This window comes from Hydra vulgaris, chromosome 15 (assembly GCF_038396675.1).
Source record: "Hydra vulgaris chromosome 15, alternate assembly HydraT2T_AEP".
Taxonomy (NCBI): Eukaryota; Metazoa; Cnidaria; class Hydrozoa; order Anthoathecata; family Hydridae; genus Hydra; species Hydra vulgaris.
The window spans coordinates 30,784,691-30,812,146 of NC_088934.1; the positions used below are offsets into that span (position 1 = coordinate 30,784,691).

The following is a 27,456-nucleotide window of genomic DNA, read 5'->3' on the forward strand; positions in this document are numbered from 1 at the left end:
ATGCCAAGATAACAGATTATGCTTTACTAGGTGTTCAGTCATGACATCAAGCATTTTTTTCTCCATTAATTTTTAAACTGCAGAGGTGAGGGAAATAGGCCTGTAGATTCCAGGATCAGTACGCTGACCCTTTTTGAATATTGGCGTTATATTTCCACCCAGGCAGTACTTGGCCAGAATCAATTGACTTGATAAATGAGAGAGCGGCACACTGAATTCTTTGGAGAAAGTTTTTAGCACTCTAGGATGGATTCCATCGTTACCAGTGCCTTTCGAAGAGTCAAACGCAAATAAAAGTTTTTCAATGTTGCAACAACTGAATAATGAGCTTGAAACTGGAGAACAAGTAATTTTGGTTCTTTGAGGAAAATTTGGCGCTTGTAAGTGAGTTTCAGGTGATAAAAACGCTTTAAAAAATTGATTATTTAAGCAGCTTGTAATAGACATCTCACCTACTGATTGCACTCCATCGTGGTAAAAAAAAAATAGAATTTTTCTTTTACAAGACTTTTGGCTGTTTATATAAGAGCAAAATTTTTTTGGGCAAGACTTACAAGCAGAAATGACACTCTCAAACTTTATTACAGTATCTGCAACAAACTTTTTGACCAGACAATTTTGTTTTTTGTACAAGACTCGAATATTATCCTACAATTTGCTTGAAGAACAACGTAACTTAATAAATAGTCTAAATTTTTTGATAGTAGCCGCTTTAATAGTAGAATTAAATCATTTTGGATCACGTTTTTTCAAACTAAAGGACATATTGTATTTGAGAATGTGATGTTCAATCAATGAAATGTAAATGTCTTTAAATGGTTCTTTAAAAGCTTTTATCTGATGATTTATTTGTGAATTATTTTGGCCAATCAATCACTTTTAGACCCTCACTGAGGACATTATAGTCACCTTTGTAAAAGATGTATATCACTTTGTGATGACTAATTGTTTTGGTTGATGTTTTAAGTCTAAAATCCCATAAAAGTGAATTATGAAAACGATTTTTTTGTGTACAACCAAGTGGAGGACCATTTGTAACAATATAAATACGATCAGGGTTTTCTAAGAGCACCAGGTCAAGTGTGTTATTTATAAGCGTTGGTTCTGTGACAAACTGAGATAGGAAGCAATCATTTATAGCATTTAAAAAAATTTGACTAGACTGTTTACCATATTTACATTTGCCACGCAATTCACTCCAGCGGATATCACTATGAATAAAATCACCAACTTGGAGAACACTTGTAAATTTACCATTACCATTTAGCTTTAGCACGTTTGATTGACTTGTTGATTTGTAAATTAGACTCATATTGAGTGAATGGTTGGCGATAAATACAACCAATTAACAAAATATCATTTCCAATTGAAATCTGACACCATATTTGCTCACCCATTTGTTCATCACTGAACTCACAATCATATGAAAGAATGTTTCTTTTAACGTAAGTGGCTACGCCACCTTTACGAATTGTCCTGTTTCGAAGATACACAGTGTAATTTTATAGACTTGTTGAAGATGCTGCGGTGAACCACGTTTCTGTGACTGCAATGATGCGTGGGTAATCTAGTGATGCAATTCTAGCTTGGAACTCATCCAATTTATCATACAAAGATGTTGGATTAAATTAAAGACATTTAAGTTCAAATAAAGAACAACTAGATGAAAAAGGTTGAGAACTATAAATGTTAGGGTTTGGTGTTCTATTCTTTGCGTTCGATCTTTCGAATAGAGCCAGATTGCACACACCAAAATCCTTTTTTTCCATCTCTTGTACCCCGATTGAGTTGCCTCCCTTGCAGATCCTCAAATGATTTTGGAAGAGCATTGTTTCTAATTCTACATTAGCATAAAGTTTATATAGAGCTGTTCTTTCATTTTCAGTTTGATCTAGGCGAACATAAACTTTTGTTAAACCATAAATATTTTTTAGTTTTCTTTCATTAGCAAAGATTTATGTTTTTCAAAATTGTTAAATTCAATTAAAACCAACGGAAAACGTGGGGACACATAAATAAATTTATAGTCAATATCAACTGAGATAAAAGGAGTAGGAAGAGAGGCATTTTTATTTTTAAGTCTTTTTTTAACTTTTACATCGTCACAAGACACTTTTAAGATAATAAGAATTTCATCAATCGCTTTATTATCATCATTTAATTTACTGACTCAGTAAGACAACTTATGATAATATTATTTAAAATTCTATTTTTTTTTGTTGTTGTTTTCTTTTGAAATTTTAGCAAACAAAGCAGCATTTTATTTCTTTGGCAGCAATATCCTTTTCTTTACTAACAAAACCTGCCCAGTCTTCAACACTGTGAATATTATTTTGATAAGTGATGTTTGCATTGTCATTATTTTTAGGAAAATCAATTACTTCTTGTTGAATTTTGTTTTCTGCTCCTAAGAACCCAACTCTTTTAGTAAGAAAAGAGATCATTAATGATAACTTTCCAAACCAAACATGTAATGCTCTGCTCAAATCACTAGCCATATTTTGGCCGATATTTTTTCTAGAAAGAAGTCTATTAAGAAGCAAATAATTTGCTAAGAGGGCTACCATCCTTAATACCAGTGGATTACCTCAGAATGTGAACTTTTGTTTATTTTATATATATATATATATATATATATATATATATATATATATATATATATATATATATATATATATATATATATATATTTTTATATATATATAAACTGTGGTTTTCATAAATGTAGACGCACTCATATTTGAGAATAGAAATTTTTAGTTTTTTAACGGTAAATCAATAACGAAAAAAGAATTCGGTTTAGTTTTTTTATATTTATTAGATAAATACATACAGAATACAAAATTATAAAAAATAAAAAAATAAAATTAGGTACAACTACAGGGTATTAAAAAAATGAGACAAAAAAAATTATTCATAAATGTTGACGCACGATACATAAGGAGGCGTAATTTATGAACCAATCAATATTTTGTGTATCCGCCTTGAATATGAAGTGAATATGAAGACCACGGTATTGTCTTTGTATTATCATCGTTGAACCACTCCTTTATATAGTATGCAGTATGTGAAGTAGCGCCATCTTGTTGAAGTTTCCATGTTTATCATTGAGCATAAGCAGGTCAATTGATGAAATTAGGTTGTTTTTCAGTACTTCTACGTATACCCTGGGGTTGTTTCTTCCAGTGCATGTTTGGCACATATCAACACATTTGTAATTAAAGCATGACCAGATTCCTGTTGAGCCCTCTTCACTTTGTAGAGTCGGTTTAATAAACCTGGCGTAATACTTTTCGTGAGCCATTCTTTTGACTGTTATGTTAGATTTGCGATTGATAAGCCTAACGTTGCTCTCATCACTCTACATGATGTTTTTTCATTGTTCTATTTTCCAATACCTTCTTTCGCGACACCATTTTAGTCTCCTTTGTTTATATTATGGACGCATGAGCGGTTTCTTCAAAGCAGAGTAGACTCTAATCTTGTATTTGATAAGTATTCGGCGGACTGTGCTTTGAGAAATAGATGTTTTTCGCGTTGTATTCAATTCTTTGTAACTAATTCTTGGATTAGCTCTGACAGCTCTAAAAAGGGCACTATCGTCCTGACTGGTGGTTGACAAGGGCCTACCTAGGCTCGTTTTCTCGCTGGCACCACAAGTGTGAAGAAAGTTTTGCTTCGTTGTCCAAACGCATTTTTTAGAAACTCCAATAAACCTAGCAATTTCTCTATTAGTTTTCGTTCCTTCTTTGATGTGAGAAATAATTTGCTATCTTTCACCTTGAGTCATACATCTTTTGCCCATTTTTTCCGTCTTTTTAGTGCAAAACTAACTTAACATTTGTTTATTTATTAGATAATGATTAACTAATTGCAGGTAAGTCATACTTATATAAGGTTTTTTGACAAAATCAATTAATTTAGGCCTAATATTGAGAAATATGCGTAAAAAATGTACTAATTTACTATCAATTAAAAAGATATAAAACTTTTTTGATTGTGCGTCTAAATTTATGAATAAAATAAAATCAAACTTATCAACTAACTTTTTCGTATTAATTGGTATAGAATGAGTAATAAGCATCCTGTGAAAAAAGTTAAGGTACTCTATAATCCTCTAATAAATTATATATCAAAAATAGCGGTAGCACTTTTATTTTATTTTTATTTTAAGTATTTTCTTACATATATGTAAAAAAAGAGTGCGTCTAAAGTTATGATAACCGCTGCCTAATATATATATATATATATATTTATATATATATATATATATATATATATATATATATATATATATATATATATATATATATATATATATATATTTTATATTTATGGGAACATTGCTGATTCCTTTTCCCCTTTGTATGCAAATGTATGCTATAAGTAACACCACACCTCCAATCCTTTTCGTATGCGCATGTTGTTTATAACAAAATCAATCCCTATTTCCTTACGTATATTTTTTAAAACATTAAAAACAAAAAAGATTTAGGTTGATTCGACATATCTATGTTACATAGCATGATATTTATTTTTTAAACTTTTAAAATAAAGTAATAAACTTTCGTTCATAAAAAGATATTTACGGTGAGTTTAAGGTAAAAAAGTGAAACCGCATATAGAGTCGCAGTCAATTACTTTCTCCACCCTCCCCCCCTTCCATCCTTGCTCTTATTCTCTTTTTTGTACGCATTTTTTAGTTTTTGAGTTCCCCCATTCACGTATATGTTTTAAAGTAAAGCCATTTATATAAATTTTCTTCTTAATTTTTGGGCCAGAAGTTTCGCTGTTTGAGTGAATTTTCCAGAATTGGGCTTTGTGTCACTAAATTTCCTTATGTCTAAACACAATCAACAACAATGGACGATGAACTTATTAAATTAATCTTATGCAAGTACCTTGTCACGTTCCTGTATTAGTTGAAGTTGTGTCAAAACAAAAGCATATAACCTTATCTATTAATCCCCAAAACTCCATCAGTTCCACAATAGCTTCCTTTTGTGGAATTAATGGAGTTTAAACGTGTGAACTATCTAGTAGAGGAATGCCTCCAAGTAAACACTCCATGAAAGTTGTTCTGTTTTCTCATCAATCTTTACCAAAAGTGATATTCTTTTTTAAATTGCTTTTTCTCCATTAATTCATTAACTATTTTTCCATCAATATGTATAATCATTAGTGAATCTGATGATGCTATAGTGTTTTTATGTTTTCTTTTTTTACTTTTTTGCTCTGGCATATATTATGTAATCATTAATTCTATAACATGTGAATTTAGAACAATTTAATTTTAATACAGCAACATCTATGAGAATAGCACTACTTATCAATGTTGTATTTTGGTGGAGTGTTATACCTTTTCCCAATATTGTATGAGTTGTTGAATGATTGATATTTTTTGAAAAGACAAAAGAATTTTGAACATTAGGATGCTCATTAAAATTAAATTCTATTTCCTTGCCTAATTTGTCTTTAGGGTAATAAGCAGCACTTAAATAATCTAAATCATTCTTGCATAACTCTGCTAATAAATTTTTATTTAATTTTGATGTGCTTCTTTTTTTTCTTTCTACAGAGCACTCATATCTTTTATGACTACCTCAAAGACTTCCTTTTTTTTCACAAGATACTCATTTAAAAAAGCAATATCTTCTTCCTTGTTTTTAACTTTTCTTTTAATGCCTTTTAGTATTTCTTTAAACAAAACATGAGAATGTTCTCCAATCAGAAATGTTTATTTTGCTTGCTCTTTAAATAAATGCCATTTTTTAATTTCAGCAGGGTTTGTTCTGTTTTTTTGACCTTTTAATTTCATCCAAAACTTCAACAACATCTTAACTTTAATCCTGTATAAATATTATTAAATAGTATAAAGGTTTATTAATTAAAGTGGTTTACAACTTATTGAAAAAATTAGTTTCGTATTGTAAACACTTTGAATCTGCCAAATATTCAGGGAACCATTAGTTTGAACAGTATCAAACAGTCAGACTAATCAACTGGGCTGTTAGATGTAAAAGAAAATTTTTTGTCTTTTTTTTAGAACTTCATTTTTACGTCACACTTTGACTTTTGTAGAAAGAAATAATATTGAATAATCTCTTTTTCAGCTAAAATAATCTCAAATTACATCAAATTTCAGTTGTAAATTTCTTTGCTGAAAGTTTTTCGATTAACTTTTAAACTAAAAATATTATTATTATTTGTATTAATGTTATTATTATTGATCTAATTCTTCTAAAACTTTTTTTTGGTGGCATTTTATGGCTATTAATATTTTATTATTTATTTATTTTATTACTTAATAATATTTTAAATATATCATCGAAATTAAAAATTTAGTTTAAAATAAATTAAATCTTTATTTAGAAAAATGTGAAAAAGTTCACTGTGAAAAATACTTTTTCACAGTGACAGTTAGCACTTTCTGCACACAGTTTTAAAATGGTACAGAGCGCCCTAAAAGTTGCTCTTTTTAATTCCTTAAAGGACCCACAGAATTTTTGAATATTAAAAATGAAAATAATAAAGTACTGAATCGTGATCTGGGTATATATATATATATATATATATATATATATATATATATATATATATATATATATATATATATATATATATATATATATATATATATATATATATATATATATATATATATATATATATATATATATATATATATATATATATATATATATATATATATGCATACATCTTCTTCTTCTTTTTCTTTCAGCATTTCCCGCCACAGCGGATCAAACTCCTCCATTTAGCACTGTCATGAGTGTCCTTCACTGACACACCAACCACTCTCATATCCTCCACCATTGCATCCATAAACCTCCTCTTAGGTCTACCTCTCCGCCTCTTACCTGGAAAATTCATCCGCAAAACCTTCTTGCCAATATAGCTCTCTTGTCTCCTCTGTACATTTTCAAACAATCTTAATCTTGATTCTCTAACTTTATCTCCAAAACATGCTAAATGTGAGGATCCTCTAATAAACTTATTTCTATTTCTATCCTTCTTTGTCACTTCAAATGAGAATCTTAACATCTTCATCTCAGACATGTCTTTGTCAGTGCCACTGTCCCCACTCCATACAACATAGCAGGTCTCACTACTGTTTTAAAGATCTTACCCTTCATTCTAGCCAACACCCTTCTATCACAGATCACACCAGACGCTTTGTGCCATCCTCACCACCCTGCCTGTACTCTCTTCTTTTCCTCTCTTTCACTTCCTCCATTACTCTATACCCTCGACCCTAAGTAGGTAAACTCGTTGACCTTCACCAAATCAACTCCTTGTAACTGGACCTGTCCACCGTCTTTCCTCTCATTTACACACATTTACTCTGTTTTACTCCTGCTCACTTTCATTCCCCTGCTTACCGAAGCATACCTCCATCTTTCCAAGTTTACCTCCACTTGCTCCCTACTCTCACTACAGATCACAATGTTACCTTCAAACATCATATTCCAAGGGGACTCCTGTCTAACTTCGTCCGTCAGTTTGTCCGTGACAATTGCAAACAGGAAGGGACTCAGGGCTGATTCCTGATGTAGTTCTAGTTACACTTTTAACTTGTCTGTCATTCCTACTGCACATCTCACTGCTGTCACACTGTTCTCATATATATTCTGCACCACCTTCACATACCTTTCCGCAACTTCTGAACTCCTCATACAATACCACAGCTCCTGTCTCGGAACTCTATCATAAGCTTTCTCTAAGTCCACAAACACACAATGTAACTCCTTCTGTCCATCCATATATTTCTTCATTAACACTCTAAGAGCAAACATAGCATCTGTGGTGCAATTAGCTGGCATGAAACCATACTGCTGCACAGATCTCTACTTTTCCTCTAAGCCAACTTCCACTACTCTTATCCAAATTTTCAGGCTGTGACTGATCAACTTTATTACCCTGAAATTTCTAAAGCTCTGTACATCGCCCTTTTCCTAAAAACTCGTACCATTATGCTATGTCTCCACTCCTTAGGCATCTTCTGACCTTCCAAGATTCAGTTAAATAACCCTGTCAAAAACAATACTGCTATCTATCCCAAACATTTCCATATATATATATATATATATATATATATATATATATATATATATATATATATATATATATATATATATATATATATATATATATATATATATATATATATACAGATAAAGAAAAATAATCATCAACTCATTATAAACTATCAGTTAATGTATATAAGGCATTTTATTTGTAAACTTTAATTGTTAAACTATAATTAGTAACTACTAATTTTATATTTTATTATAAATACAATTCAACATTATTACATTTAGAAGCTTTGCCCAGATCACAAGTAGATACTATCTCTGCTTGGGTTGGAAAAAAAAATAAAGCATTGTAATAATTTAGATTGCAGTTTTAAAACTGCTAATGGCTCACCATTGCAAGTTTCCAGACAGGTTTTAGGTAAAACTAACATTGGAAAAAGTACTTTTAAATATGATGTTATTTGGTAAAAATTAACACATACAATGATTTTTTAGTACAACTTTGTGCGCTGGTTAAATTTTGCACTTGACTGTGGGCGGTACCTGGTTTGATTGGACAATAGATTAAGTGTCCCAATAAGTAAAGAGACAGTTTATGATCAGTTAACTAATACAATTAATGGTATCACGGCCAATATGTAGATGATTGTTTAAATTCAAAGCAGTAATCTAATTAATACCTTTGACACTTTTTTTATCATGAATCTCTTATAAGTACGACACTAAACAAATATACTCTGGGACAAAAAATAATGATAAAATACCCAAGTCATCAAACCCACCTCCTAAATCTATTCCTGTTGGTTTGCAACAGCATCTTTTTAATGACTATTGTCAAATTATTTCATACACATTACGACTTCAAGAAAGAGAAAACGATTTGATGTTAAGCCAGGTGATAAGTGACTCTACCACTATCATTAGTAAAAAATTTTTTTGATTTGAAAGACTTTCAAAGGTTTATACATAAAAAAAAAATTAAAATTCTATGAAGATACTAAATTTGATTCCCTAACCATGAAACGTTGGGAGTGGCAACACTCAAAGCACTCAGAGAATTGTACTTAAGACAATATAAGCGAAATATAGTAGAAATTAGTTTCTAGCATTTTTTTTACTTGCTACTCTTACATAATATACATAGATAAATGAAAGATTGAAAGATGAATCATATAAATCTCATGCTCCATATAAAGGTATAAAGTAATTTTGAGAAAAAATTCAAAAAAACATGGAATATTAATTTATTATTCCATGTTATTTTTGAATTTTTCCTGCATTGTTCAGAACCAGTAAGAAAGTTTAACATAAATTACATAAACTATATCTATTGTCTTATATTTATGCATGAATAGTTTGCAATGTTTTAAAACTAGATTCATTATCCAAAACGCACTTCCTAAGCTAAAAGTTTTAAAATTTCAAAATCAAATTTATAAATTCTTTAAAACTTCAATTATTTGATTTTTTCCAGAATATACTTAAATTGTTTAATAAGTTTTTGATTATTAAATCAAATGATTGCCCACAAGGTTTTTTTCTCATTCGGCTCAAAATAGTTTTTATGAATATTTTGAAAACCTGAAATATTATAAAATGAGTATTTATATGTACTGTCTGAATATATCTATTACTTGATTTAATATTAAAAAAAAAGTCATTGACTAAAGCAAAAATATTTTGTTAAACAAGGTTGTATCAAAGTTATGCTATTTCAAAGATATTTTTTATATTACATACAATTTTAAATACAATGTCAAATATTTTTTATGCAAAGCAACTTATCTTCATTTTGAAAGTATATTTTTTTATGAACAATCTTTTTATTTAAATGTAACTAAATAGTTTTAGTTAACAATTTTTATTATTTTTTTACAATTTTTATTAGAAAAAAATATTGATAAACTTAACAGCTTTTTAATAATGCCATCAAAATCTGAAGTGTATAAAAAACTCTAATAACATTGTTGTTAAGAAAAGTTAAATTTAAGTTGAATCAAATTAGTTTTTCAACTGAAAGAATTGTGCAAATTTTTAATTCCACCCTTTATCAAATCAAGCTCTTCATCGTAAAAAAGAAAACCTTATAGAAGATTATGATAAATATATAAGAAAACCAAAAAAATATGTTAAATATTTTTTTTGTCAGTTGTTTAATATTACTGGTTTAAATGAATAACAAGTGAAAATTTGCTGACTCTGCTGTTCAATACTGGAAAAGTATGAATTGAACAGAATGAAAAAAAATTAAAGAAACCATATTGTAGCATTTGACAACTAATCATACAGGTTTGAAAAAGTTAAAAACCTAAAAAAAAATTTTTGGTTTCAAAAAACTGAAATTTAACTTAAAACTTAAAAGTTATCTTAAACAGAGAAATGATAAAGAAATGATTTGATATAAAACTGCTCTACTATTTGTTTTTCTATAAAAAAATGAATATATTCCTAAAATTAATTTTCCTAATAAATTGCCGTCTATTCATAGAATTCAGTAGTAATAAATTTTTGAGTTATTTTTTGTTTGCTCATCTAAAGAACAACTAGAAGTAGTTTGCCTTATATAAAACCATCTATAGACTATAAAGCCATCAATTTTTGCAAACATCCAGCACAGCATAATTCATACTAATAGAGGAGTAGAAGTTGTTGAAGAAGGCTTGTTTTGTTATATAAACACTGAGAAACTCAATTTAAAACTCATTATTTCTAATATTAAGAAAAAAAGTAAAAGTAGTTAAAAACTGGAAATCTATATAAAATATTGTTTTTACGATTACTAATTTTTTTTTAATGATTAGTGGATGACCTTTTCTAATAATTAATGAATTTGATTTTTAGTTATAATACATGAATGTTCATTTAAAAATAACATAGGACATATGCATAGCAAAAAAGCAAACACCCTATTGTCCCTAAAGATTGCATCTAAAATCTAGAAAATGATAAATTCTTTTTACCAACTTTTAATACAATCAAATATTGAAAATCTTTCATAAAATATCAATGTATTTCTCATCAGTTGTAGTAACTACCATTTTTAAAAAAAATCATTTTAATCAGATACCATTTTGGTAATAAACTTTTTCTTAATAAAGAAAATATCTTTAAAATTTCATTTGAGTATATTATGGTAATTTGTATATTATGTATTTGAATATGCTTCAAATTGCTTTAAAATGTTTTTTGTTTATTTTGAGAAAACTATATTTTGTAAATAAAGATTTGCTTTTAGAAGAGAATGGGGAATTTGAATTTTGCTACATGTGGCATTTAAAAATGCATTATGAAGCAAAACTTGAATTTATGAATTTTTCACATCAAAATGTTACAGTTGTTTAGTAACATATTATTTATTCATTAATGTTTAAAAATTTTTTTCTGTATGAAAATTGTTATTTTTAATTTGAAATAAAATAATAATTTTCTTTCAAAATTAAAAACAAAATAATTTTTCTAAAACATTTTAAAAAGGCTGTGCTACAACTGGAGCAATGATTTTGCAAAAGACTACAAATGTCTTTGGTCTTTTTTTAAAATTTTACACAACAACCAGTAATTTTTTAAAAATTTCACACTCTTTTTAAAACTCAAAAAATTATCTAAAATTACTTGTCATATAGTTAAAATGAATCAAATTTGTGGCAATTACAATGGCTTTTAGCCAGGAATTCGCAGTGTTAAATAAAGAACTATTACAAGAATTAACTATTTCACAAGAATCACGAAGAAAACACAAAAGAAAAATAAGGGTACTGAGACTAAAATAAAATTGATTCATAAATTTATAGCAGGCTGTGAGACTGCTTTAAATTTATGTAACAAAATTTATAGCAAGACTATGATTGCAACATGAATATCCTAATTATACTACTAATGGTAGAAAAAATAAGAACAATTTCAGGTCTTGTGATAAAGAAATTTTCCCTTCTGGTCAGGTCTTGTGATAAAGAAATTTTCCCTTCATAAATTGTAATATGTTGTCATTAAGTGTGATTATGCCTGCTAGAGATAATGTCTACGAGAACAATCATGCGATTTAAATGTCGGTAATGACGGTGTTCATTTAAAAGTTCGTTATATATTATTCTTTTATTGAGAAATGTTTTGAAGTTGTATTTTAACAGTGCACTCTTTACACTGGGTCAACGTAGAAGCTATTTGTACTTCCAAACTTTTTATATATTGTATGCGCCTGATCGTCATTTTCTTCTAACTATCTATGATAAAATAAAAATGCGACCAAGCAAAAACACAATTATTTATACTTTTTTATAAAGTTAGCATTGAAGATTAAAACGGTGACTTAATTTTTTTCTTTCTTTGCTTTAATATATTTATTGAATAATATTACGCTGTTAACTTAATTAAAAACAGTTTCGTATTCCATGATATGATAAAAATAAAGATTTTTAAAATAAGTTCGTATTCAATTAAGATTTTTTCTTTTTATCATTAAAAAATTAAGAGTTTATTACAATAAAAGAAATTTAATTTAAAATTATTTTTCAAAATGACTATAAATTTACTAACTGATCCCCTTAACAGTTGTCAATGGTCTGTCCACTTTTTCATTTTCGAAACTGAATGCTGCTAATTTGCCATGTCTTTATATTGATTTGTTGCTAAATTGTCATGTCTTCATTAGTACTGTCTATTTCACTCTCATTTTGTTTATGATAAATAATACTCAATAAAAATCAATACAAAAATGAATTTGAAAAAGCTTCTATTATAAATTATTCTTTTTTATTAAAAAAAATGTGTGAACATTAAGAACAATAAAAGAAATAAACCTTACTTGACGTTTTTATCAATTTAATGCTGTTCTGAAACTTTTAATTTTGTTATAGTAATTTTCAATTTGCATTTCATTTACACAAGTTTCTATTAAAACTGAGTTTTCATGTGTACTTGGTTAAAAAAGTAAACATTCCAATCTAGAAATTAGCTGTAAAACTTCAAATTTTTCATTCATCATATTAGTGCTAAACAAAAAACTCTACATTAAAGCAAGTGACATAATATTTCATATCTGTGCGTTGTTAATTGAAAGAAGGCAGAATTTTACAAATAAATTAAACAAGTTTTATCTTTAACATTATTATTCAAGTTATTTATAAAAAACCACATTGAACAACTTATCATTTTCTCGTTCCAAACTCTTGAACAATCATGATTTTATAATCTCATTATAAGCTGCGCAATCGTTGCTTATTGCTCTTGGAAGTTTAGAATATTCCGTAAACAGGCATGTTTCATATGATGGCAGCAATTGCATCCATTTTATCACAAGCCCTGCAATAATTATTTAATTGAGTTAATGTAAATTTTCCAAAAAAAATAAACGCTATCCTCAAAATTCAACTTTTGCTATTTTTTGGTTGGTGATAGTGATTTCAACAACCTAGTATACCAATTTTGGGATTAAACAGATATTACAATTGATTAAATGGTTAGTTGAGATTTTTAAGAGATAATTTAACTAAAAATGCAGCAAAACATATGGAAGAAGAGTTAGTTGCGCACACATAATGAGGTACTTATCAGTCCCATCACAGTACATACATAATAGCTGCCCCAAACAACTACATAATCCTTTAAATTTTAATCTGATAAAAGTATTTAGATATTTCAATAAGTAAAAGAATGCTTTTTTATTCAAATAAACTCATAGAGAAACTTTTTAAATTATTTTATTATATTTGCAAATTAAACAAAGGAAACCACGACATGTGAATTTAGTTCTTTGCACTTTACGGAAAAAAAAATCATACCAAGTTAATCGTAAGTTTAAGTACTAATTTCATGTCATGGAATAGCCACATATTAAGAGCTGGACATGTTCTGACATAATTTGATGGTTATTGAACTGTTAGTACACAATAAAAAGTAACTAATGTCGCTATTTCTTTATTTGAAAAAAAAGAAAATGCTGGTTGGTGCAGAGCAGTTTCTACATAATACTTGTTTTTGCCAGAAAATTCGGACAAATTCGAAACCACTATTTAGTGAGCCAATTGCTTCCCTCAAAACAAGAACTTGAATTGAATGTTATGTTCAATTAATGGTGATAAAGTCACACATTTATGAGTTATGACTCATTCCATCATTTGACAGGGACGCAACTGAAACTTGGTAACATGTGTAATTTCAATGATTTTGTTCAATGCTTTGGAATAAGCAAAAATATATAAAATTCAAAATTTAGACTTAATTCCTTTAAAATCCTAATTTTAAAAATTTTAAAAACTTTATAAATTAAAAATTTTTAGAATCCTTTAAAACTCTAGCTGTAACTAAATAAATTTTTTTTTAGGACAAAAATATTTTTATAATAAAGTTGAAATTCAAACAGTATTTACAAAACTTCAAAATTGATATTAAATGTGGTTTTTATGATACATTTTATTCGCATGACTAAAACTAATCGCCAACTTAACCATTTACTATGAGAAATTAAATACCAACACTTTTTCCTTTGAAGACTCCTAGTAAAAGAGAGTTCTGTGAAATTTTTTTGTTATACACAATTGTTCTCAAATTACATTAAATATTTTTATCGATACTTTATTTTTTTCTATGTGCTAAATATGTTCATTTTGTGTCAAAAATTTATATTAAATTTTTTTTTTTTAAATGGAACATCTAACAACTATAGATTTTTTAATCACTTTTAAATCTATCAGTGTTGAATTTAATAATCACATAAATTACGTTTTGCACTTGAGAAAAGGAGGGGGAAAGGGAGGTTGGGGAGGGTTTAGAGAGTAACGATGTTGTGAGGTAAAAAATTTATATAAACTGTTTTAATAATTCAAATCAAAAGTAAATACGTAAGGAGGTAAGTTGTAATCTCTGATGTCAATATCATGTAGTACCATGGCAGAGTTTTGCTCATAACACTATGCGCAAAGGTTTGTAATGCTGGCATTTTTGGTATGCTTCTTAAATAAATTGAGTCATTCTTATTGAATAGGGTGCAAAGAGTAGTTTTGGGAAAAAAATGATTAATATAGGGTTTTGTGCTTGGCCCACTTCTTTTCTTGATATTTTTAAAAGATTTAACTAGCAGATTTTGTAATGATTGCTGTATTATATCTAATTTGTTTAAATACTGTTGACAAATTATCGCTCCTATTTACGAGGAAAAATTATTTTAAAGTGACATAAAAAACCCTGATGAATAGTCGGTGGAATAAAAACTTGTGTTGAAGTTTAAGAAATGTAAAACTATTTTGTTGCCGCAAGTAATAAAACATATTCTTGTATCATGAAAATAAATGGCAAACTAAAAGTAGTCTATTCTTAAAAATAATTAAAGTATTTGTTAACACAATGTTTTAAAATGGGAACAACTTCAAACATACTATTTTCTTTACCAACATACTGTTGGTAAAGAAAGTAGTATGTTTGAAGTTCTAAATAATACTTTTTAGTACTTCAAACTGAAGTTGCTTTTTTGCACATTGGACCGTACCCGAACAATTGAATTAAATTATATTTTATATTTAAAAAATATTTAATAATTTTTTTAATAGATAAAATATGATGGGTAAACTATAATAGATATAAAATGTTGTTAAGTTAAAAATAATTTCTAGGTGGAACAAAAGTAAATATTATTCACATTTCTAAATTTAAAATAGAATGTTAAAAACAGTTATTCAAAAACCAGCTATTACAAAGATCAAAATTAAAGGTAGTTGAATCTTTTTTCCAATTTTAGAACTTAATTAGCAAATATTCATTTTAAAGTTTATTTTTCAAAACTAATAGTTTTATAAAATTTTTTTGCATAATTTAGGGAAATATATTTTTCTATAAAACTTATTGACAATAGCATTTATTGGCATTCACAAGTTTTCAAGACATAGTATGATTTTGTAAAAAAGACAAAAAATTTTTAATTTTGAGGCATTTTGAAAGACATTGTAGTAAATATCTGATAAAATGTATTAATTGTTAATTATATCTGCTATTTTTTATTGTTTTTGTTTGATGCTATAGTTATAAAACTAACATTTTTAATTACTAATAACATGATTTTAGCTTTTCTTTTTATGTTATTATCTTACTATTAAGTATATCTTTGCTAATTATTCAAATCTAAATACTTTGTTCCTTTATTTATCTAAATAATAAATAACTTGGGGATCATTTTTATTATCCTAAACTAAATATTTTCTTATATTTTTATATCAATTTTTTTCTTTAATTTTTTAGTTGCTTTGGTTTTTGATTTGAATATGATATTCAAAATTTGTAAAACTGTGTTCAATAGTATAAACAACCAATTTATAAATCTGATTAATAATCAGTTGATTCAACAATAAAAGGTCACAGTATGAAATATGTAAATATGAATAATATATTCTTTTAATATCTAAATAAAAATTCTGTTTTTCATATTTTTTCTAATGTTAATCTAATTATTTAGGGTCTTTTTTCAAACGTATTATTATATAAAATGCAGAATAATGTTAATACCCTCCACTGAATACTTCCTGATATATTTTTGACAGTTTTTCTAAAAAGATGCCGAACTTGAATAGAGAACTTAATTAGAAGTCTAGTATATACCAAGTACAAAAACTTCAGAAGCTTTAAGTTGAAACACACAAACAAGTTTGAATCGTGATGTATTAAAAAACATTTTAATAAACTTGTATGAACTCGATTAGCCATTGAACCATTGAACTTTGTTAAAACTTTTGTTTTGCAAAAATGAACTATCATTTTAAGATTCCAAATTCAATAAGATTTTAAAGTCATCAGCATATAGTTTACAATGATTATTTATTGGTTTAGATATTTAGTTAATTTAAAAAAAAAATAGGAAGGGATCAAAATTGGCCCATTCCTAAGAAAAACATTTTACAATCATAAATTATTGCTATGAACTACCCTTAGTCTCTAATCAGTTTATAAAGAAAATCTCACATGAACCTTTTTGACCATTTAAACAATATCTGTAAGAAAAGCAGTGTTAGATTCTTTGTTTTATTCTTATGTTTCATAAGAATAAAACAAAGAATCTAAGGGACTAACATAGTAGCCACTAGCTATGGTTTTTCAAAATTAAATGGAATAAGGATTTATATCAAAGGTATGGTCTGTATTTAATTATATTTGATTCCTTTATTGAAAAGAGCTTTCAAAATTTATTTGCATAACTACAGACCAAGTTTTCTTTTATTTTTGTGACATTCAAATTAAAAAGAAAATAGTTAAACATATGATTGAAAAAAATGTTTTAGCAGCATCTGTGATCTCACATTACTTTTGATGAACAAAAACAACTTACGAAAGACTATGGTTTTTTTAACTTTTAATAGATCGTGACATCATTGTGTTAAAATTCTTCATCTCATTTTTGCTAAAATCTTTGACAATTTCTCTCACATAAGACTGTTAGAAAAACATAAACCCTTTAGAATCTTATTTTAAAATGAATAAATGTGTTTCCTAAATCCAAGATCTTATATAGTTTATATGAGACAAGTAATATTTGAAACAGAAAACAAGCCTGAAGAGTAAAGTTGTTTCAAAATATACAAAATAAAAACATCATTTTAAAGTCGTCCATACTCATATAAGAAAATAGCCATAAATTTTCCAAATTAGACGATTGTTCTTACACGTTTAAATAACTTGCATAAAAATATTGCATGAGCGCAATAACTGTTATATGAAATCTGATCAATTTAATAGCAAAATTAGGATATTTGTTAATAATATTTTTTTGTTGTTGTTAATGAAAATCTTTATACTTATATTATTATATATTATTAATACGATTATAGGTAGATACTGCTTGCTTAAAACTCTCAATACATTTAACTACTTACTACTTGACTTATTCTAAATTATATTTAAAACTTTGTTGGAATGTTTTTAAAAGGTCACTTATAAAAAGATTATATAAAAAAAGATATTTCATTTTAAAAAATTTTTGGATTTTATGATTTGCGTTTTTAGAATATCGACGCATTATAATTTATTCACACCTTTAAAGGTTTTCTTTTAATTTCTTTCCCAATCCAAAAAACTGTTGTTTAACTAAGTGGTTGTTCTGGTTGTTTTTTATTTTTTATTTTTTTAGTTTTTGTCCGACGTTTTTCTATAATCTGTCTCTCTATTTGTACTTTAGGCGTTTTATCGTTATCTATTAACTTTTTAAAATAAAATATTTATTATCTTTTTATTCTGAAAAGTAATTTTGTATATGTTTTTAGATGTGACACTCAACTTTGGTATTATTTTCACAGATGAAGTTTATATAGCACAGTATTCAAATCCGTCAGATGAAGTATATAAACCACTGGGAGAGAAAATTAAATCTGCAGTATTTATTTAAATCTAATTTTACTAATATCTTACTAAGTTTGTATTTGTATAAATATTTTATTGTTTGTTTAATAATTAATTTTAGATACAAAATCTTTATAACAAGTTCAATAAAACTGTACCTTTTAACTTGAAGTTGTATTCCATCAAGTATGTAAAACAATTTTTTTTTGTTTTTACTCCATCATTTTCTCATTTTGATTTTATTAAAAAAAAATTTATTCTTAAAATAATATTATGGTAAATATTTGATGTAACAATAATGAGTTAATTATTAAGAAAAAGAAAAGTTTTAAAACATGCATTCAAAATATTTGCAAAATAAAGAAGCACTTTTTAATATCAATATGATTACAAAATAAAAAGAACACATTTTAAATGTAATAAATTGTTTAAAATTTAAAAAAACAAATTGAAATAATCTGATACAATCATTTATTTAAAAGTTTGCACTTGCCACCTTTTGCAAACATTAAAGAATGCGCTTTAAAAAATAAAATCTTAACTAAGTAATATTACTGGTATACTGTTCAGAAAACATCACACAAATAAATTAGACTTTTTGTAAGTAAATATTATGTATGTCAAGTAAGTTTACTAATAAATACTAGCAGCAAGCAACCTATAATATGGGTTATTAGTAACTAAATTATTAATAACCATATAACTTGATAAAAATTATAATTAAATACAAATTTATCTATAAATAATATTTTAAGTTCAGTTCCCTATTAGCATTCCTAATTTTTATGGTTAATGACATAAAAAGACTACATTAATATCTGTGAAGTTTTTTAAAACCTGCTACAACACAACAGGTACCAGAAGATAGGATTGCCAGAGGTCCGAATATGGACAACCCTAAATATGGTTCTAAGCAACCTGAAAAATGGGTTATGGTCTGTTCCACACCTAATATTTATGCTGGGTGTCTGGAAACTTTATTTCATTTCAATAGGTAAATGGTAGCAAAATATAATTTTTCAAGGACTTCTTTAAGCAATTGGAGTTGAATACTCAACTAAAGTTAAATAAATACAACCTTTAGAAGTATTGTGGTTTTTTTAATATATAAAAAGTACCTTTGAACAGTGCTAATTTATTTTTTCTTTAAGTTGATATATTGTATGTCTTACAGTTAAAATGAGTGATTTTTTTTTAATTGTTGGGTTAAATTCTCCTTACATTTTTTTACTTTTTGGTGCAGTCAAAGGGTTCTTTGTTATACTTGTTTTAAATGATAACTTCTATTGTTAGGCGGGGCACTTATTTATTTTTTAGTAACCTTCTCTACTTTTTTAGGAAAATAGTTTATTTCCATTAAATTGTCTAATGCACATAATTAAATTTAATCAATTATATAAAGATAAATCTCCATCATAGATAAAAAAAATATATTTCAAACAAAAATTTTCAATCATTTAATGCTTCTAAAGTTAGACCCTTTCATTTATTACAAAACAACAAATCTATATACAAATAAATATTTGTTTTTAATAAATCAACACAACACAACAATTTTTTTTTGTTTACCTGTATCACAACAATACGTCATTTGATAAATCGAAAAGAAAAATTGTAATAGATAAGTAAATACAGTCGTGTGAAAATTTATTATGGCCTTCCACAATTTTTTACATTCACAAGTTTGAAAGTCTATTATTTTAATATATTTTTGTTATTTATGTACTCAAAAGCAATTTTTATTTAACAAATGGGTGTTATTTTGACAAATAAAAAACATATAACAAATTGTTAATAAATTTTATTTTTCAAATATTACTACAAAATTACTCAAGATCAACATTTTGGTGAGTTCTCCTTTTGCCTCTATAATTGTAAGAACCCTTTTTGACATACTTTTGATTGATTTTTCAGCCATTTCCTTCAATTCTTATTTTGGTTCCAATGGTAAATAATTTTTTCTAATAAATACTTATTATTTGTAATATTTTCATTAGATATTTACTTCTTTAGGAGCGCCTAAACATTTTCTATAGGATTTAGGTAAGGAGTGTTTCCTGGCCAATCAAGTAATGGAATATATGGTTCTGATAGCTACTTTTTTAACTGATTTAGCCGTGTGACATGGTGCACCGCCCTGCATGAAGGTTTTTTTTCACCTGAGCTTAATCATTCTGCCAGTTGTGGCAACAACTGGCAGAATGATTACTTAAGAGCTATTTAAGATTACTTAAGAGCTATTTAAGCAATCGCAAACAGTATGTGCAAATTGATGTATCCTCTACAATAAATTTAGTAGATATAACATGTGGTGTCCCCCAAGGGTCTATACTAGGACCACTTTTTTTTCTCATTTATATCAATGATCTTTATAATGCCTCAAATTTAAAAACAGTAATGTTTGCTGATGACACAAACTTTTTTTTGTCTAGCAATACTATCATAACACTATTTAATGACATGAACATAGAGCTAATTAAAATTTCAAAATGGTTTAAGTCTAATAAGTTATCAATTAACATAGAAAAAACTAAATGGACTCTATTTCATCCAAAATCCGAAAAACATCTTTTGCCAAATGATATGCCTCAAATATATATAGATAATATTCAAATAAAACAATCGAAAGTTATACTTTTTCTTGGTGTTTTTATTGATGAAAACCTTATGTGGAAAAATCATATTGAAACCTTGCGCAACAAAGTTTCAAAAAATATTGGAGTATTATAAAAAGCCAGAAGTTTTGTAAATAGACACGCATTAATTCAACTTTATTACTCACTTATTCAATGCCATCTAAATTATTCAAATATCGCATGGGGCAGTGCTAAAAAAAGTCAAATAGATCCTCTTTATCGGCAACAGAAGCATCTAGCACGACTAATAAATTTTAAAGATCGTTTTACTCATGCAAAACCACTTTTATTCAAAATGGGTATTCTTAATATATACCAACTAAATGTTTTTACACTATTTGCTTTATATTTAAATGTAAGATAAACTTAGCTCCAATACCTTTTCAAAATTTATAAGCAATAAAGCCCAAAAACAAATATGATCTAAAAAATGACAATTTTATTTATCAACAATATTCGCATACAAATTGTGGAAGGTCTCTTATATCTTATCGCGGAGCTTATTTGTGGAACCAAATAGTTTTAAAAAATTTTGATTTTTTCTAAAGTTGGAATTTTTCTTCTTTCAAAAACAAACTGAAAAAAGTTATTTTCCCAATAGAAAATGTTTTCGAGTTCTTCTGATCTCGTTTCTCTTTTATAAGTGTTTCTAAATGTAATTTAAAATATTTGTTTTTATTTTTTATTGTTTTATTAATCGGTATTTTATTTGTATGACGGTTTTCATAAAAACGGTATTTACTAATTTAAAATTTTTTATTTTATTTTTTTATTGTTTTGTTAAACGGTGTTTTATAATTGAGGTTATTTTATTTGTATGAAGGTTTTCTTAAACGGTATTTACTTTTTATTTTATATTTTTTTGAAATGATTGGTTTATAATTTTTGTATTGTTAAACGGTTTTCGGTGACAGGATCTTATGATCCTCTTCAAGTTTCCGTGTTCTTCATATATTATGTACCAACGACACTATTACCAGGGAATATTGTTAAATGAACAAAAACAAAAAAAAAAAAAAAAAAAAAAAACCTTTTTTCCAGAACTTTTTATAGATCAGATCATCTCAGAGAAAGGTGGACGGGGGAGGGGGTGGTTTAACAGTTTGAATGATGCAGTCCAACAAGTGTTTTTTCCGTTTTTTTCTTTTTAGATACTGAGCCTTCTTTGTTAAAACTTTGAAAGCACTCTCGTCGCTAAAGCATACTCTAAAATATTTTACAAGGATTGTTACGTGAATATTTAAAGTGGATATTTTAAATACATCTAAATTAATTTTACCAATTTCTGATCATCTTCTTTAAAACTCATATACTTTTTTACCCACTTCAGCCTTTTTTGTATCATTTTTGGTGTCAGTTTAGGCTTCTTTGCTGGATATCGTAAAATGTAACCAAGACCGTGTTGGCAACAGAATGTTTTTAAAAACATTCTGGTCAATTAAATTTGCATTTTTGCATTTTTTTTTAAAAAACGAATAATTTGTAATTAAATTAATGGTTTTTACTTTCTGACAACACGCAACTGTTGGACGAAAGTCTAAAGTAATTAAAAGTAATTAAAAGTGACGTATTTGTTAGCATAAGAATCATTTTTTTTCCGTACTCCCAAATGCAACAAACTATATATGTTTATATATATATATATATATATATATATATATATATATATATATATATATATATATATATATATATATATATACATACATATATATAATTATATATATATATATTTATACATATATATAAAATCAACTATTTTAATCAAAAAAAGGATTTTGAAATTTTCTCTCAAGTGAAAAGTAAATAATACGAATAAATTAAATCTTAATAATAAATATCTAATAACAAACACATTGACTGTATTTCTTTAGTGCTTTGTCTAAACAATAATAAATACACTTATCAAAATCTTATTTTTTTAAAAACTTAAACAAAAAAAACATCAAATCCTATTCGGTTTACTTATGATAATACCTTTATCAGGTAAAACAAATACTAAAATGTACAATTAAACAAAAACGATTCTCCCAAAAAGTTAAGGACCATTCAATATTCGCATGTTCAGAACACGCTCTTTCAATTTTAGAAAAAGCCTACTAACTAATTTAAAAATGAAAGCAAAATGACATTGAACATTAAATGTAGAATTTGGCAACTATATATAGATTATTAAGATTAACTTACTCATTATTTACTTATAAATATTATTAAATCTAATTTACCCATTGTAAACAAGAGTAAATAATTGTTTTATAGATAGATAATTATATATATTTTAAGTTTATCTTAAAAAGTTAAGTTTAACATCAAACTAGTAAATATTACATACGTTAATAAATCTGAAAATTTAGTGAATTTTTTTTTTTACTGTTTAGTGAAGAACTTACTAAAAAGAATACGTATCAATATATAGTCACTGAAATATTTTAAATAGTCGATCAAAATGTCAGAGCATCTATCAATAAATGTTAGACTATTTTAGAGTTTATACTACCGCCCGGCGGCAAAATAACTTTCTGTAAAAATTAGCCGACTTTTTAGGGAAGCTGTTGGCGGCAGCCTTCCGATCAATTTTTAGCAGCGAAATTTTTTTTCTTCCACCTCCAGTGGCTTCCGCCTTTGTAATGGCAGCCGCAGCTAGAGTTCTTTTTTTGAGGTAAAATGTTTTGGAGGCCGATGCCAATAAAGAGGCGGAGGCCAATGGTGGCTTCCTCTAGAAGAAATTTTGGAGGCAAAGCCATTGGCTGTCTCCGATGGTTTCTGTCTCCTAACTGGCAGCGGCCGTCAAATTGGCGGAAATATTTGCCTCCTGCTGACGGATGTAATGGAAAATAGTTGCTCGTTTGCTTTAAAGCAATTAAATATTAACAAGAAACAAATGTTAAACTTGATATCAAAGTTTTCTTTTATATGATTTATTGACCATTAAAAAAGTTTTTTTTAAAAATTTTTTCAGAGTTTTGTTCCGCTCTGACAAAATTTTGAAAATTTTGTCAGAGCGGTTGTTTTTCTAGGGCTATCGAATAAATTAGTAATTTTTATTTCAAAACAAATCTTAAAAATTAAAAGTTTTGTTTAAATGCCTTAAAACAAAAAGTCAAAAAAAAAAAAATTTATGACAAATAATTAAATCGTCAGTTATTGATCAATGTTTGATGTTTTGTCGCCCTTACGTCATGCTAAAATTTTTATTTGTAGACCATAAGATTAAATTTTTAATTTTAGTCATTGTTTATTGTAAAAATATTTCAAAAACACAGCATTTTTTAATATTATTTAAAGTTAATAAAATTAGTTTATTTCGATGTCGGTTTGAATTGAACTTTTTCCAATGATCCAAGCTTTAAAAAAAAAATTTTTTATTGATAATAAAATTTTTTACTCTGAATGAAAAACGCGCATTAGTGGCTGTGCATACGGATACAAATCATCCCCCTGCGATATAAAAAGCCACTGAGATCTAGCCTCTCCTTTAAAACTTTTACAAGTTCAGTATTGCCTTAGTATGTGAAATGATTATCCTGCCTAGGCGAGGTCTTGCCTATGAATCACTGGATTCCCGCTAAGGCGGGTTAAAAACTCTTTATATGAACACAAGCTAAAAATTCGGTTGCAAAAAAATTGATTTTCCAAAAAAATTTACTTTTGTAAAATTTTTTATTATTGGAAAAAAAAATAATTCAACCTGACATCAATATAAACTAAATTTTTTAATTTTTTATGATTGCAGTATTTTTTTAATTATTTTTACAATACAAAATGATTAAATAAGAATTTAAGGCGAATGACCACAAAAAAAGAAAAAGGAAAAATCTGAATCTGTAACAAAAACTTAAAAAACCACCACTTGCTTTAAATAAGTTAATATATATCTTGCAACATAAATATCGCTAAATATCCAGATCTTTCATAAAAAGCAGAAATTTGTCAAAGTCACTTTAAAATAAAGTTTTAATAACTGCACTTGCAACACAATTTTTGACGTTATAGTTATGCTTAAGCTTTGAAAGCAATTATATGCTAAGTATAATAAGCATGATATTCTTTTTTTAACAATGACATCAACTTTTTTAAGCACATTTTTAAAACGATTTGTATTACTTTGATGAAACGCCAATAAACTTTTTAAGTCAAATTTTACATTTAAAACTCTGTTAAGGCTGTATTTACTGTCATTGAATTTTGTCAAAGAATTGCTGAACTGACACCCACTTCAAGCAAAACTCTTGTAACAAAAATAAACTTTGATCCTAACTGACATATATTTAATTAGTTTTTATAAACACTTCGATTCAAAGTTTAAAAAAATTTTTTTACTCCTTCAAATTCCGGTGTAGTTTCAGATTTTTACTACTCTGTTTTTTATTAATGATAAATCTTTATTACCCAGTAAAAATATCAATTTATGTTTTAATTCACTTTTTTTTTTTTCATCACTTTTTCCACTACTTTCACTTATTTTTATTCAACAATAAAAAACTTGTTTTAACTTTTTACTTTCTTGAGATTTTGACTTCCCACGTAAACATGTATTTTTACCACGTTGCATTTTGTCATTATTATCGACTTAATAGCATTAAATAAATACTACCTGCTATATGTAAACAGATTGAAACAAACAGCAATCTTTAAAATATTTAAACGTATTGAATTAAAACTGTTTTCTTGTTACTTGACTCCAAATGAAATGTTTGATATACCGTAAATACTTTGATATATCGTTAACAAACCGTGTCACACTTACAACTAAATACAATTATAAGTGCTTTAGATTTTAAAATAATAATAATCGATAATTATAATTACATGGTTTTTTTATTAATATTCAACCTTTATCAATAACATTAATTTATCTATAATTATAGATAACGTCATTTATAACAAGTCATAAGGATGACTTTTTCAAAAAAGTAACATTTTTTCTGAGAATTTGTTTACGACAATTTAAGCTGCATATAGAGTAGGATGCAAAACGAACGAGTTAAACAATTTTTTAAAGTGACAGAAAATGAGAAATGGAAATGTTAAGTGTGCATAGAAAATAACTTAATTCTTACCGGTAATGTTTTTTACCTCAAAAATTGTTTGTATACAAAGCACAAGGATATTGCCATAGAACTTTAAATTTATAAAAGAAAAAGAGCTCAAAACAAAAATTATGCTAATGTTAAAATATTTGCTTTTTTTTTCAGTAGAACAGTTAAGTATGACTTTGATATTAACAATACAGTAAGAGATTTTATAAAGTCATTTCTAATGAGAAATATGCCAATGACGGTTGCTGATGACATTGGGAAAAATGAAATAATTAGAAAAGCTTTTCAAGCTTTTGGTGTGACATGGAATCGTCAGAAAACAAAATAATTAATTTTTAAAACTGCTAATCAAATTTTTTTGTCAAGGAAAGAGCATGATCAAAGCTTCTAATAGTATCAAAGAAATGCAAAATCAAAGGATTATTTATAATGAATTTGTCGAGGAAGCACAAAAGTTTCATTTTGAATATTTTGATTTATTGTTTTTAAAAATTCCAAAACATAGATGACGAAAGTGAAAGACAATCGCAAACTCTAGAAAATGAGAGAAAATTAAATGTGTTAGAAAATAATATTGGTACAATCTGCGCCAAAATGTTTTGTGGAGCGCACATTTTCCAATATGCTGCTAAAGACGTTACTGAGCCGTTTGAAACCAATCTTTCTGAAATAAGAAAATTTATATAAAATACACAAGCGCCAAAATATGATACAGTTTTTGCTAATCTTAAGAGACCACGCAAAGATATTGCTCCGAGATGAAGTAGTAGGTATGTTATGGTATCAGACATGTTTAAAAAACTTGCTTTATATGAAAAAATTGGGACGAATCGAAATAACCGCAACTTAAGATTAAATAATGAAATCTGGAAATTTATTGAAGAATGGGCTAAAGTATTTAAACCAATTATTTTTGCAGTTAAGGATTTTCAAAGATCAGACTATACCATGTCGGTATAACTTGCTTTATATGAAATTGCTCGACAGGATAAAAATGTACTCGATGAAGATGAAGACCGTTTGACTCAACTTTCAGGTATTTCAATATTATTTAATTATTGATACTTAATCAATATTTAATATATAATAGTTTAAATGAAATTTATATTAAATAGTTTAGATGAAAGAAATACTTTTTTATTTTGTATTCAAAGGTTTTCGTTGTAAATCGATAAAAATTTGATATTAATTACTACATTTAAATTAATAACTTTGTCAACTGTTAGAGTCAATAAATTCATCTATTTTTTTTATTTCAAAAATCAAACTAAAAAAAAAATATAACATTTTATCAATTTACAAGTAAGTTTAGTTTTCAAACCTTTTGTATATCTTATTAATTTGATTGAATTTAGTTAGATAAAATAGAAAAAATTGTTGCTTGATAGATAACTAATAACGAATCTTCTTTAA

General features: G+C 26.8%; 1 protein-coding gene across 1 annotated transcript in view; it reads left to right on the top strand.

Moving 5' to 3' along the window:
- Nucleotides 1-27,456, top strand: part of LOC136091459 (hemicentin-1-like) — a 136,139-nt gene that overhangs the window by 100,805 nt on the left and 7,878 nt on the right. Inside the window, exons 17-18 of the mRNA XM_065819063.1 lie at nt 18,293-18,402; nt 18,490-18,554. Coding sequence (XP_065675135.1) covers nt 18,293-18,402; nt 18,490-18,554 — 175 coding nt within the window. The remainder of the gene's footprint in view (nt 1-18,292; nt 18,403-18,489; nt 18,555-27,456) is intronic.